At 43.0% G+C, this 13,667-nt stretch overlaps 1 protein-coding gene across 1 annotated transcript; it reads left to right on the forward strand.

The window, feature by feature from the left end:
- The first annotated feature begins 10,994 nt into the window (after nucleotides 1–10,994).
- On the forward strand, nucleotides 10,995–12,818 carry LOC116551803 (E3 ubiquitin-protein ligase ARIH2-like). Its single transcript, XM_032278271.1, is given in 3 exon segments — nucleotides 10,995–11,136; nucleotides 11,139–12,393; nucleotides 12,396–12,818. Coding segments are annotated over 3 exon segments (1,479 nt in total). The 5' UTR covers nucleotides 10,995–11,001; the 3' UTR covers nucleotides 12,485–12,818.
- Nucleotides 12,819–13,667: the final 849 nt, after the last annotated feature.

Raw genomic sequence — 13,667 nt, forward strand, 5'->3', positions numbered from 1 at the left:
GCTCTTGTCACCCAGGCAGGAGTGCAATGGTGCAATCTTGGCTCACTTCAACCTCTACCTCCTGGGTTCGATTCTCCTGCCTCAGCCTCCTGAGTAGCTGGGATTACAAGCACCCACCACCATGCCCGGCTGATTTTTTTTTGTATTTTTAGTAGAGACAGGGTTTCACCATATTGGCCAGGCTGGTCTTGAACTCCTGACCTCAGGTGCTTCACTCCCCTCAGCCTCCCAAAGTACTGTGATTACAGGCATGAACCACAGAGCCCGGCTGAACACAGCTTTATAAGGGCCTGAGCAAAAGACCCAGCCTAGAGTTGTCATCTGCAGAAACTATGCAATTATGCACAGATGCTGTCTTAAGCTGCTGTGTTTGTGGTAATTAGTTATACAACAATAAAAAACTAATAATATATTTTAATCTTAACACAAGAATATTAATATTATAGATGTAATATACTTCATTTTAAGTACTAATTTCTAATTTTTCCAGAGTCAAATGATATCCATAAAACAATTATACCTGGCCAGGCACAGTGGTTCATGCCTGTAATCCTGGCACTTTGGGAGGCTGAGGTAGGTGGATCACCTGAAGTCAGGTGTTTGAGACCACCTGACCAATATGGTGAAATCTTGTCTCTACTAAAAATACAAAAATTAGCTAGGCATGGTGGTGCGTGCCTGTAATCCCAGCTACTAAGGAGGCTGAGACTGGAGAATGGCTTGAACCTGGGAGGCGGAGGTTGCAGTGAGCCGGGATCCCGCTACTGCACTCCAGCCTGGGTAACAGAGACTCCATCTCAAAAAAAAAATTAAATTAATTAAAAAAATTTTTTTTAATTTTAAGAAAATAATTATACCTAAGCACACTGAAGTCTTTATCTCAGCCTACTGAAGTTGTATATCAACTTGAGAGATTTTTTTAGCTGAGACTCGGAATTTGATTTTTTCATAAATCACTACTGAGACATTATGAGCCCTATAAATAGGACTTTCTACCTTAAAATGGCTGTTTTGGGCTTACATATTATCTGGATTGAAGTCACACATTAGCTGTTTTTCTGTCTGATTTGAATTTGCTATTTCGTCTTACCCTTCACATAGGTTATAACTTGTTATTTGTTCTTTGTTTAGATGTTACATTTGTGGCTTTCTTAAGATAATGTAATTGTCTTTCTGCATGGCTCAAAAGTTATTTTAATGACATTATGTAGGATTCTTCCCACATGTATATTACTCTTATTACACATCTTTGAACTTGATCATTCAGTATCTTTTCTTTTCTTCTTCCTATTTCTTAGCTCACAATTCATATCAATATTTAAATGGTATCTGGATGCTGCATATTGCATACTAGAAACAAAGAAAATGGATTAAAAAAAATCCCAACATGAAGAGACAGAACAAAAAAAACAGAAAAATTGACCTGATGGAAGCAAATAAGAACAGAATAAAACAAAACCTACAAGCAAATAATACCATTGGGAAAATAACAGAAGTTTGTGCATTAATAAACCAAGGATATGCTCACACCTATAATCCCAGCACTTTGGAAGGCCGAGCCAGGCAGATCACAACGTCAGGAGTTTGACACGGCCTGGCCAATATGGTGAAACCCCATCTCTACTAATATTACAAAAATTAGCAGGACATGGTGGCACGTGCCTGTAGTCCCAGCTACTCAGGATGCTGAGGCAGGAGAATCACTTGAACTTGGGAGTCGGAGGTTGCAGTGAGCAAAGATTGCACCACTGCACTCCAGCCAGGGCAACAAAGTGAGACTCAGTCTCAAAAATAAATAAATAAAATCCAAGAGAGATAACTTGGAAATTTAAAATTAGGGAAGCTGAAATTGAACATTTTAGTTGAAGAGCTGAGATGCCATTTATCTTCCACTAAATAGGAAAAAAGAGAGATTTAAAACAAAAAAAAAAAAGAATAGGCCTGGGCACAGTGGCTCACACCTGTAATCCCAGCACTTTGGGAGGCCAAAGTGGGCGGATCACTTGAGGGCGGGAGTTCAAGACCAGCCTGGCCAACATGGTAAAACTCGTCTGTACTAAAATACAAAAATTAGCCAGGCATGGTTGCACACATATGTAATCCTAGCTACTCAAGAGGCTGAGTGAGGCAGGAGAATCACTTGAATCTGGGAGGTGGAGGTTGCAGTGAGCCCAGATCATGCCACTGCACTCGGCTTGGTTGACAGAGCGAGACTCCGTATCAAGAAAAAAAAAAAAGAAGAAGAAGAAGAACAGAAAGGAGATGGATGTAGAGGATCAATCCAGAAGATCAGGAATTATAGAGAAAGAAAAGAAAAAAAGGAAGACAGATATTTTCAAGGACAAATACAAGAAAATTTCCCAGGATGAAGAGTCTTCATATTAAAAGGGCCTTCTAAGTGTCTAACACTGAATATTTTAGGACATCAGAAATAAAAAGGCAATTATAAAACCTGCAGAGCAACCAGTCATGTATTATGGTTCTTTTTTCTTTTTTTTTTTTTTTTTTTTTTGAGACGGAGTTTCGCTCTTGTTACCCAGGCTGGAGTGCAATGGCGCGATCTCGGCTCACCGCAACCTCCGCCTCCTGGGTTCAGGCAATTCTCCTGCCTCAGCCTCCTGAGTAGCTGGGATTACAGGCACGCGCCACCATGCCCAGCTGATTTTTTGTATTTTTAATAGGGACGGGGTTTCACCATGTTGACCAGGATGGTCTCGATCTCTTGACCTCGTGATCTACCCGCCTCAGCCTCCCAAAGTGCTGGGATTACAGGCGTGAGCCACCGCGCCTGGCCGGTTATTTTTTCTTAAACAACAGGCCTTTTAACAGTGGGATATGATGATGGATTTTATTCAGAACAACAGGGCGGGGCAGAGCTTGTCTGCAGGAGTTTAAGTGTTATAAGATGGGCCATGTATTCATTTTTGAACCTGTGTGATGAGAACATGGGAATTCATTAAACTATTCTATATCTGTATATGTTTGAAATTTGCCATAATAAAAAGTAAAACAAAAGAAAACAAAAACACAAGTGCTGTGAGCATTTTAGCCTATATACGTAACATTGGAGAAAGTTTTGGAATTATGGCCAGAGGATGGAACCTAGAGTCCTGGCTCTGTCCCTTCCTAACCACAACTTTAGAAAGGGCGTGTCAACTCTTTGGATGTCAGGTACCTTCTTTGTTTTACAGGGATATAAAACTAGGGGACACGGAGGGTCCCTCCCAGCTCCGCTGGTCTATAATGCAGTCAATTTGAACACTGTCAACTGAGACTACCATTGTTTTCTAAGAAAACACTCTCACCTCTAAAATAACAAAATAACAAGAAGCAGAGTGCCATAAGACTTCCCAGCACCACTGAATAGTGGGAGATAGTGGAGTAATGCCTTGAAACTTACCCAGCCAAACCATGAATCAAGTATGCGGGTGGACCAAACCAAGGAAAGTAATTCACTGGATCCAGAGAAAGGAGCCCCAACAGAAGAGAAACCGTTTGATAGAGAAGGAGCTCTCCGGGTGACAGCGTGTGCACTGGGGCTTTGCAGCACCTGTTTAGGCTGCAGCAGTGGAAGAGGCGCTGTGGGAGGGAGGCCTCCAGGAAAACATGGAAACAATTGACTGCCTAACATTCTTCAGCATGGTGGGGGAAAAATATACTCAAAATTTGACAGAGCAGATGGACTACTTCAGAAAACATTAAAGATAGGTTCATGAAATACATAATGTCTTAAATTGTTAATTCCAGAAAAAAATATACAAGGTAAAATATAGAATGAAAAGGATCACCACCAAACCATAGTTACATTGACATTACATATTTACATATCGCATGGACTACTGATTTATCCAGGATTTTTTTAAACTATGAGAAAAGAGGAGGAGAAGTAGCGGGTAGTAATACAACAGACAAAGCTGCCCATCCACCTAATAGAAATTAGTGGTTCCATGTTGATAAATCAAGAAATAATATAAGTATTCTATTTAGAAATATGAAAGTAAGTGTTAGGGTGTTTTGTTTTTGGGTTTTTTTTTTTTTTTGTTTGTTTTTTTTTGAGATGGAGTTTCACTCTTGTTGCCCAGACTGGAGTACAAAGGTACGATCTCAGCTCACTGCAACCTCTGCCTCCTGGATTCAAGCTATTCTCCTGCCTCAGCCTCCCGAGTAGCTGGGATTATAGGCATGCACCACCATGTCCAGCTAAGTTTTTTGTATTTTTAGTAGAGATGGGGTTTCTCCATGTTGGTGATCCACCCACCTCAGCCTCTCAAACTGCTGGGATTACAGGCAGAAGCTACCACACCCAGCCGGATTGTTTTTTTTTGTTTTGTTTTGTTTTTTAGCTAAATTGGTTCAAAACAGTTGCCTCCAGGAATAGAGGACAGATATTTTCATTAAGACCTTTCAGTACTATTTTGAGCTCCTACTGTATGCCAGGCATGTAACTCCTCTCCCCAAGACCCCAATCATCAGAACCAGCCCTCTCCCAAGGAGACACACAGTGATGCCTTTGATCGCCTCCTCCCCCAGGACCCCGCCCCATCTGTTACTGCTTCTTTCAGTTTCATCATCAGTCGGTCTCTCCCTCTCTACTGGCTTCTTTCCCTTTGCTTATAACCATGTCCAAAAACTTCCAGCTTGGCAACTGACTAGCCAACTTTGGCTTCATTCCCTGGATTCTGATCTCATTTCTTGGCACAGAGTATTGTTGGAATGCTATCCACTGCTAATGAGCCCTCTTTGGGCCCAGCTCCAGGACCTCCCACATATGGGTACTTGCTGGGCACTGTGTACCATAGCTTAGGGCATATAAAGCCACCCCTACCTGCAGCAGTGGGCATTAGGAGTCAGAAGTACAATAACTGTGGGAATAACTTGAAACAATAGAGAAAGAAGAAGGAAGAGTCAAGGGTAACGGCAAAGGATGGCAGGGCCATTTTGACGTTGGAACCTCAGGAGCAGGGGCATTTGGTGAGGGAGGTAAGTAAGATGATAAATTTGGCTTTAAACCAATTGCATGTGAAGCTTACAGAACTGGTAGTAATCAGGACAAAGTGGGCAAATTAATCACAATCCAGAAACAGTGAAATGCAATAGGAAAGGCTTTGGGGCTAATGGATACTAGGTTCATATTCTGGCTCTGCCAGTTGTTAACTGAATGACTATTGGCAAGTTACTTAACTTCTCTGTGCCTCAGTTTTCTCATCTACATTATGGGAATTGTATCCTGAATAGAAAGCAGGCATGATGAATTTGAGATATCACCAGGGAAAAGCCACTTGAATCAGAAAGAACAGTCTGATTACAGTGTGAAGAGCAGATTAGAGAGATCAAGAGTGCAGTACAGCATCCTGGTTGCAGTAGGGTAGAAGACCAAGGATGATGGGCTCGAGGGGTACTTGAGGGAGGAACGACTAGAGAAGAGAGAAAAATGGATGATTTAGGAAACATATAGGTGATACAGCTAATAGGATACTGTGATTTATTGCATTGGGGGTTTGTGTAACAGAAGTGTATCAGTGCTCCATTTTTATGCTTTCAGATCCCTTTACCAATTTCATGCCATGTTTTCACTTCCAACAGCCACTATCAGCAAGGAAAGCCAGAAATGCCTGGGGTTTACGTCTCCTTGGCAAGGGTCCTACGAATGACTCCAGGTACAGAAGTATAAAGTCTCCAGCTTCCTTGCACCAGTTCAGACTGCTCTGAGGTATGACTGTCTCCAGAATTCTTCTATGGCATGGAGCCTAACTTACCCTCTATGGGACTTCATTTGCTATTGAACACTCGCTTGGCTTCCTTCCTTCCCTGTCTCTCTTCCCTGACCCCTTATTGTTTTTTTTCCTGGAAATACTTCCTAGTAAATAGCTTTCACAAGAATCTTCATCTTAGGGTCTGCTTCTGGGGAGTCCATCCTGAGTGTAGTAGTCATTAAGGCTGCTTATTAATTTTTCTCTTGGGCACCTGATAGTGTTATACTTTCTGATCTCCTGTGGTTGGGTGGAAGAGCCAGTTATTAACAGCTCTAGCAAAAGTAATATATGTCACTTCTGGGCTAAGCATCAAATTGCCAAGATGAAACCCTTTGGAACTCTTTTCTGTTTCTTGTGGTAACCAAAAATGTTGCAGATTGTGGCTGCTCCATCATCCTGTATCCTAGAGTTGGTTTGACAAAGTGGAGCAGAGCCCATGCTCTAACTCAGTAGTTAGGATGAGAAATAAACTTCTGTTGTGTTAAACCATTGAGAGTTAGGGCTGTTTGTTACTGCAGCATAACCTAGCAAATCCTGACAGACACGGAGGGTGAGAAAAAGAGAAGGATTAAGGATGACTAAGAATTCTGACTTGGGCTATTGGATGGATGGTATTAACATTCTTTGGGGTTAGGAAAAGCAGAGGAAGGAGAGAGCTGGGTTTTGTTTGTTCATTTGTTTTTAGGTGGGGGATTAGGTGAAGTTTTAGACATTTTGAATTTGAGATTCTTATAGACATCTAATTGAGAAGTTGAGAAGGCAGTTAGTAAGTGACTCCGAATCTCTGAAGAGTGATCAGGTCTGGAGACAGACATCTGGGACATAAGAGTAAGAAAGAAAAATAGGGATAGAAAATCAGGACCAAGGGGAAAACAGAACACATATGTGTTAATGACAAACATTAACACAGAAGCTATGATTGAAATTTAAATTGGGAGGTGAGCTTTCTGGCCAGGGAAACTGGGGAAGTATATTCTATTATATGGCTCTCACTATTGCAAATAAATAAATGTATCACACTTGTAATCTGAGCACTTTGGGAGGCCCAGGTGGGAGAATCACTTGAACCCAGGAGGTTAAGGCTGCAGTGAGTCATGATCACATCACTGTGCTTCAGCCTGTGAGACAGAGCAAGACCCTGTCTTGATCTTAAGTAAGAGAGAAAAAAAGAAAATATGAGGCTGGGCGTGGTGGCTCATGCTTTTAATCCCAGCAGTTTAGGAGGCCAAGGTGGACAGATCACCTGAGGTCAGGAGTTTGAGATCAACCTGGCCAACATGGTAAAACCCTGTCTCTGCTAAAAATACAAAAATTAGCCCGGTATGGTGGTGGGTGCCTGTAATCCCAGCTACTTGGGAGCCTGAAATAGGACAATCACTTGAACCTGGAAGGTAGAGGTTGCAGTGAGCCAAGATTGCACCCTTGCATTCCAGTCTGGGTGACAAGAGTGAAACTCCGTCTCAAGAAAGAAAATATGAGCTCATGAGCACAAGGAGACATGAATGAAATGCTCATTGAGCATTGTTTATTATGGCTAACTATTGAAAACCGTCTTCATTTCTACCAATAGAAAATAAGTTATAATTGATTCATATGCTAGGCTAATAAATAGCGTAGAAATTAATGATATGTACCTATCTACCCCCATCCCCAGCCTAACTCTGTGTTTCCTGGGTTTACTAGACCCTTTTCTTCACATGGTCTTGTTGTAAACATGGCAAATACAATTACTTAATTGTTTTCTGTTTATTAAATTGCAGGTTTTTTTCCATATTCTGTCCTCGAGAATATCCAACACACTTTCTCCTTTTTTTTCTTTTTGAAATTAGAAAACTCCCTTTTAGAGAGTTTCTAAATTCTTCACATATTTATACACAATTATTTGGTTTTCTCTTCCAGAGCGCTAATCGTGTTTATGATATATGTGGTTTGCTTGTGTTATTTTGTGGCGTTCTTGTTTCTAAATCACTGGGTGGGGAATTATGGCCTCCAGATGGAAAGAAACAATGTTGCATGAGCTGAATTTTGAAAGATGATTAGAGTTTGCCTAGCAGACCATGGTAGGTAAGGGCATTTAAGCTTGAGGGATGAAAATGTGTAAACTCACAGAGATGTGACACAGCTGGGCTTGTTCAAGGACCTAGGAGCAGTTTTTAAAGTTCTCAGTGTGACTGCAGCAGCGTCAAAGCCAAGTCCAAACATGGGGAATTTGGTCAGGGAGGGGGTGGGCTCTGTCTCTGGGTAGTGGGGGAGGAAGTCCGTAAAGCAGGCATTGCTCTGTGGCTCCCTCTCTGCGTGGTCAGTCTTGCTTTCACGCTGCTTCCCCGGGTCTTCTCATTATCCCTGTAACAGTAGTCATGTTGACATATTAATCTTGAAAATAATTGCTGAAAGGACTCCAGTTTGGAAGAAAGTTCTCAGGAGGAGTACTCTTTCCTTAATTCTGCCGCTGTAGAGCCTTCAAGAGAAGGCTGGAGATAGAGGCAAACAGAGCCCTGACCACACAGGCTTGGTGCAATAGGCAAAAAGCTTGCTTGCATGTAATCTGGTAGGCGATGGAGAGTCTGCAAAAGGTTTCAGGCAAAGGAGCACTGCAGTTTTTGAATAAAAACAACACACATTAGAGAGTAAACATGGCTGGATGCAGCTCATGCCTGTAATTTCAGCACTTTGGGAGGCTGAGGTGGGAGGAGACAACTGCTGGAGCCCAGGAGTTTGGGTGCAGGCTGGGCAACATGGCAAAACCCCATTTCTAAAGAAAAAAAATAGCAAAATTAGCTAGATGTAGTGGTGCATGCCTGTAGTACCAGCAACTTGGGAGGCTGAGGTGGGAGGATCACCCGAGCTTGAAGGGGTTGAGGCCGCAGTGAGCTGTAATGGCACCACTGTACTCCAGCCTGGGTGACAGAGTGAGATTCTGTCTCAAAAAGGAAAAAAAAAAAAAAAAAAGAGAGAGTAAACAAGTAAACATACCCCACACTCCCCTAACACACAAACATATATGCGAATATGTGAATAAATAGACGCAGTATCCTTAGAGACATTAGATAGGTACTCCATAAATATTTCAAATATATATGTAAATATATGCCCAAACAATTGCTTAGTTTATTCCTATGTGATGTGTATATACCTGTACATATGTATATATGTACAACCCATACGTATATGAATAAACCAAAAAGTGACTGAGGTAAATAATTGATTTAGGGGTTTATTTCACCAAGGTTGAGGACACACCCAGAAAGAAAAAACACAAGTAACAGGATTTGTGTCCTGCACTTTGTCTTGAAAAACAATAAATAGAATAAAAATAACCCAATAGAAAAATGGGCAAAGGATTTGAAACGAAGAGGAAACCCTCAAAAGAGGGTTTTGAGGACTGTAATATTTAAAAGGAAATTAGTGAGCAGGAAGGGAAAGAGGAAAGGGGAAATAGTGGCAGAGGATAGGCAATGAGGCAAGCAGTCACATTCGTGTGAGGCTTCTTTTGTGTGTGTCATGGACTTTTGCTCTTGCTACCCAGGCTGGAGTGCAGTGGTGTGATCTCGGCTTGCTGCAAACTCCGCCTCCTGGATTCAAGTGATTCTCCTGCCTCAGGAGAGCAGTTGGGATTTCAGGCATGCACCACCATGACCAGCTAATTTTGTATTTTTAGTAGAGATGGGGTTTTTCCATGTTGGTCAGGCTGGTCTCAAACTCCTGACCTCAGGTCATCCACCCGCCTTGGCCTCCCAAAGTGCTGGGATTACAGACATGAGCCACCATGCCTGGCCTCTGGTGAGGCTTTTTTTTAAGCACCCAGTGAATCTACATTTTCCATGGGGGGAAAAAAAAAAGGAGCCAGGGAAAGGCAATTATACATTTGTTTTGTGCTCAGATCTACAGTTTGCATAAGACAAAGTAAGCATGTGAAATTACAGCTATTTGTTTGGGAACAAAAGGAAAGCAGTTGTTTTGTTGTTGTTGTTGTTGTTGTTTTGAGACAGTCTTACTCTGTCATCCCGGCTGGAGTGCAGTGGCATGATCTCAGCTCACTGCAACCTCTGCCTCCCAGGTTCAAGCCTCATCCTCCCAAGTAGCTGGGATGACAGGTGCCCGCCATCATGCCTAGCTAATTTTTTTTTGCATTTTTAGTAGAGATGGGGTTTTACCATGTTGGCTAGGCTGGTCTCGAACTCCCGACCTCAGGTGATCCTCCCACCTCGGCCTCCCAAAGTGCTGGTATTACAGGAGCAAGCCACCGCTCCTGGCCGGAAAGCAGTTTTTGTGTGACTCAGGTCCTAAGCCTAACTTTCTCTTTGTCGTGGTGAGTTGGGGGGGGTCACAAGATTTTATTTTATATATACATATATGTAACATGTATTTTATATATGTATGTATGTAATTTACATACACACTGTCTATAGAGAGAGACAGACAGAGAGCTGGAGAGATTGGACGGATACTTCTCAAAAGTATCGACAGTGGCTCCTACTGTTCACCAGACTGGGACTCTGTCCCTCACCCCAACTTCTCCACCTGCCGAAATACTGCTCATTCTTCAAAGCTGCATTCAAATCCTGGTTTCTCCATGAAGCCTCCCCATTCCCACCTTCCACGCCAGTGTTCATCTCCTCAGTGTGCCCATACATTTTGTTTCTTCCACTTTGGCATTTCTTTCTGCCTGTTCTAATTCTTTGCATCTCTTAACTAGACTGTAACAACTTTGAGAGTAAGAGCCATTTCCTAGTCATTAAAAAAAAAAAAAAAACCCACAGTTCTAGCACAAGGCTTTGCATGTCATAGATTCTCAATAAATAATCATTGAATGAAAGTCATTTTAAAAAAACTTTATTTTGAGATAGAAACCTTTTTTTTAAGCTATAATTTTCTTTTACTCACTGTTGATGTCACCTAACAGAAATATACAAATTTTTCCTTATTTCATTATACTTAAAATTCATTATACTTAAAATTTAAAAACCTGATAATAGGGAGGAAGCAGCACGGGCTTGAGCAGAGTCGGCCCGCCACCTCTGCAGCCGCCGTGCCCCAATCCGATCTGGCTCGCCTGGGCTCAGCGGCCACGGGGCCGCAGCTCCCGGTGGAAATTATATTACATAGACTGTTTGGGTGCCATATGCCCGAAAGATCTCCCAAGAATTACAGAAGACAAAAATACTAATGCATTTGAGAAAGCGGTAGTTTTTGGGGGAGGGGGAAAAAGCAACTGCTTTCCTCATCTGCAAGTTGGCTGGATCCTAAGATGTCTGTGGACATGAATAGCCAAGGGTCTGATAGCAATGAAGAGGACTATGACCCAAATTGTGAGGAAGAGGAAGAAGAGGACGAAGTCCCTGGGGACATAGAGGACTATTACGTGGGAGTGGCCTTTGGGGTCAACCCCCCTGGGAACACCAGGGGGCTGATGCCTTTGATCCCGAGGAGTACCAGTTCACTTGCTTGACCTACAAGGAATCTGAGGGTGCCCTCAATGAGCACATGACCAGCTTAGCCTCTGTTCTAAAGGTATCTCATTCAGTTCCTAAACTTATATTAGTTAATTTCCACTGGCAAGTTTCAGAGATATTGGACAGATACAAGTCCAATTCTGCTCAACTGCTCATTGAGGCTCGAGTTCAGCCTAATCCATCAAAACAAGTTTCCACATCCCATCCCCCTCACCACTGTGCAGTGTGTATGCAGTTTGTGCGAAAGGAAAACCTACTCTCTCTGGCCTGTCAGCACCAGTGTTGCCGAAGTTGCTGGGAACAGCACTGCTCAGTTCTTGTCAAGGATGGCGTGGGCATGGGAGTCTCTTGTATGGCTCAGGACTGTCTGCTCCGTACACCAGAGGACTTTGTGTTTCCATTGCTTCCCAATGAAGAATTGAGAGAGGAATACAGGCGCTACCTCTTCAGGGACTATGTGGAGAGCCATTACCAGCTCCAGCTGTGCCCTGGTGCGGACTGCCCCCTGGTTATTCCGGTACAGGAGCCTAGAGCTCGCCAAGTACAGTGCAATCGGTGCAATGAAGTCTTCTGTTTCAAGTGTCATCAGATGTATCATGCACCCACAGACTGCGCCACTATCCAGAAATGGCTCACAAAGTGTGCAGATGACTCTGAAACAGCCAACTACATTAGTGCTCACACTAAAGACTGTCCCAAGTGCAACATCTGCATTGAGAAGAATGGAGGCTGCAATCATATGCAATGCTCCAAATGTAAACACGACTTCTGCTGGCTGTGTCTAGGAGATTGGAAGACTCATGGCAGTGAATACTATGAATGCAGTCATTACAAGGAGAATCCTGACATTGTGAACCAGAGCCAACAAGCCCAGGCAAGGGAAGCCCTCAAGAAGTACTTATACTACTTTGAGAGATGGGAAAACCACAACAAAAGCTTGCAGCTAGAGGCACAGACATACCAGCGGATTCACGAGAAGATTCAGGAGAGTGTCCTGAACAATCTGGGAACATGGATCGACTGGCAATACCTACAGAATGCTGCCAAGCTCTTGGCCAAGTGTCGATACACCCTGCAATACACCTACCCATATACATATTACATGCAGTCTGGACCCAGGAAGAAGCTGTTTGAATACCAGCAGGCTCAGCTGGAGGCTGAGATTGAAAACCTCTCATGGAAAGTGGAGTGTGCTATGACAGAGGGGACTTGGAGAACCAGATGCATATAGCGGAGCAGCGGAGGAGAACCCTGCTGAAGGATTTCCATGACACCTAAGTTGGGATGTGGATGTGCTGGGGTGAGGAAGCTGCAAGGTCTCCCAGCTGCTGTACTGCATGCCGCAGGCTCTGCATTTCATGACCCCAGGCGACAGCCAGGGCTCCACTCCTGAGAGACACTGGCAACACCTCTTAGTTTATTTCTGTTTTTTTCTCTTTTCACTTTTTGTTTCTACCAGGGTAGAGGCCATGTTGAACTGGCCTCTTTTCAGGACTTTTATTTCCCCCTGGATGGTTGTTGGGAGGGAGGGAAAGTGTTTTCTGAATGGCTATTATTAGTATTAGATCATTACGACTTATGTAACTTTCAAAGGTTGTACAATTATACAAAGGAAAAAGAAGGCGAACTGTAGGATAACACGGAGCCCTTTTTGAAAATAAACTGGCGTTGGAGTGTTTAAAAAAAAAAAAACCTGATAATAACTACATGTCAAAAAAATTTCTTTCTTTCTCAAACAGTGTTTGATGTCTTACATATTGACATCTACATTGTGGGATTTCAACCTTGTCTGTCCATAGTAATCACCTGGACAATTTTTTAAAAATACCATTCCCAGAGCCACCACTTCTGCAAAATCTCAATGAAGATTTTGGATCAGTGGTGGCTCACGCCTCTAATCCCAGCTCTTTGGGAAGCTGGGGCATCACCTGAAGTCACGAGTTTCAGACCAGCCTGGCCCATATGGTGAAACCCCATCTCTATTAAAAATACAAAATTAGGGACAGGTGTGGTGGTTCCCACCTCTAATCCCAGTACTTTGGGAGGCCTAGGTGGGCAGATCACAAGGTCGAGAGTTCAAGACCAGACAACATGATGAAACTCCATCTCAACTAAGAATATAAAAATTAGCAGAAAATGGTGGTGGGTGCCTGTAATCCCAGCTACTTGGGAGGCTGAGGCTGGAGAATTGCTTGAACCTGGGAGGCAGAGGTTACAGTGAGCTGAGGTCACGCCATTACACTCCAACCTGGGCAACAGGGCAAGACTCCATCTCAAAAAAAAAAAGAAAAAAATTAGCCAAGCATGGTGGCACACACCTGTAATCCCATCTACTTGGGAGGCTGAGACAGGAGAATTGTGAAACCTCAGAGGTGGAGGTTGTGGTGAGCTGAGATCAGGCCATTGCACTCCAGCCTGGGCAACAAGAGCAAAATTCCATCAAAAAAAAAAAAAAAAGGCC

The sequence above is a fragment of the Sapajus apella genome, unplaced genomic scaffold (genome assembly GCF_009761245.1).
Source record: "Sapajus apella isolate SASKATOON/1434 unplaced genomic scaffold, GSC_monkey_1.0 scaffold1, whole genome shotgun sequence".
NCBI classification, from domain to species: domain Eukaryota; kingdom Metazoa; phylum Chordata; class Mammalia; order Primates; family Cebidae; genus Sapajus; species Sapajus apella.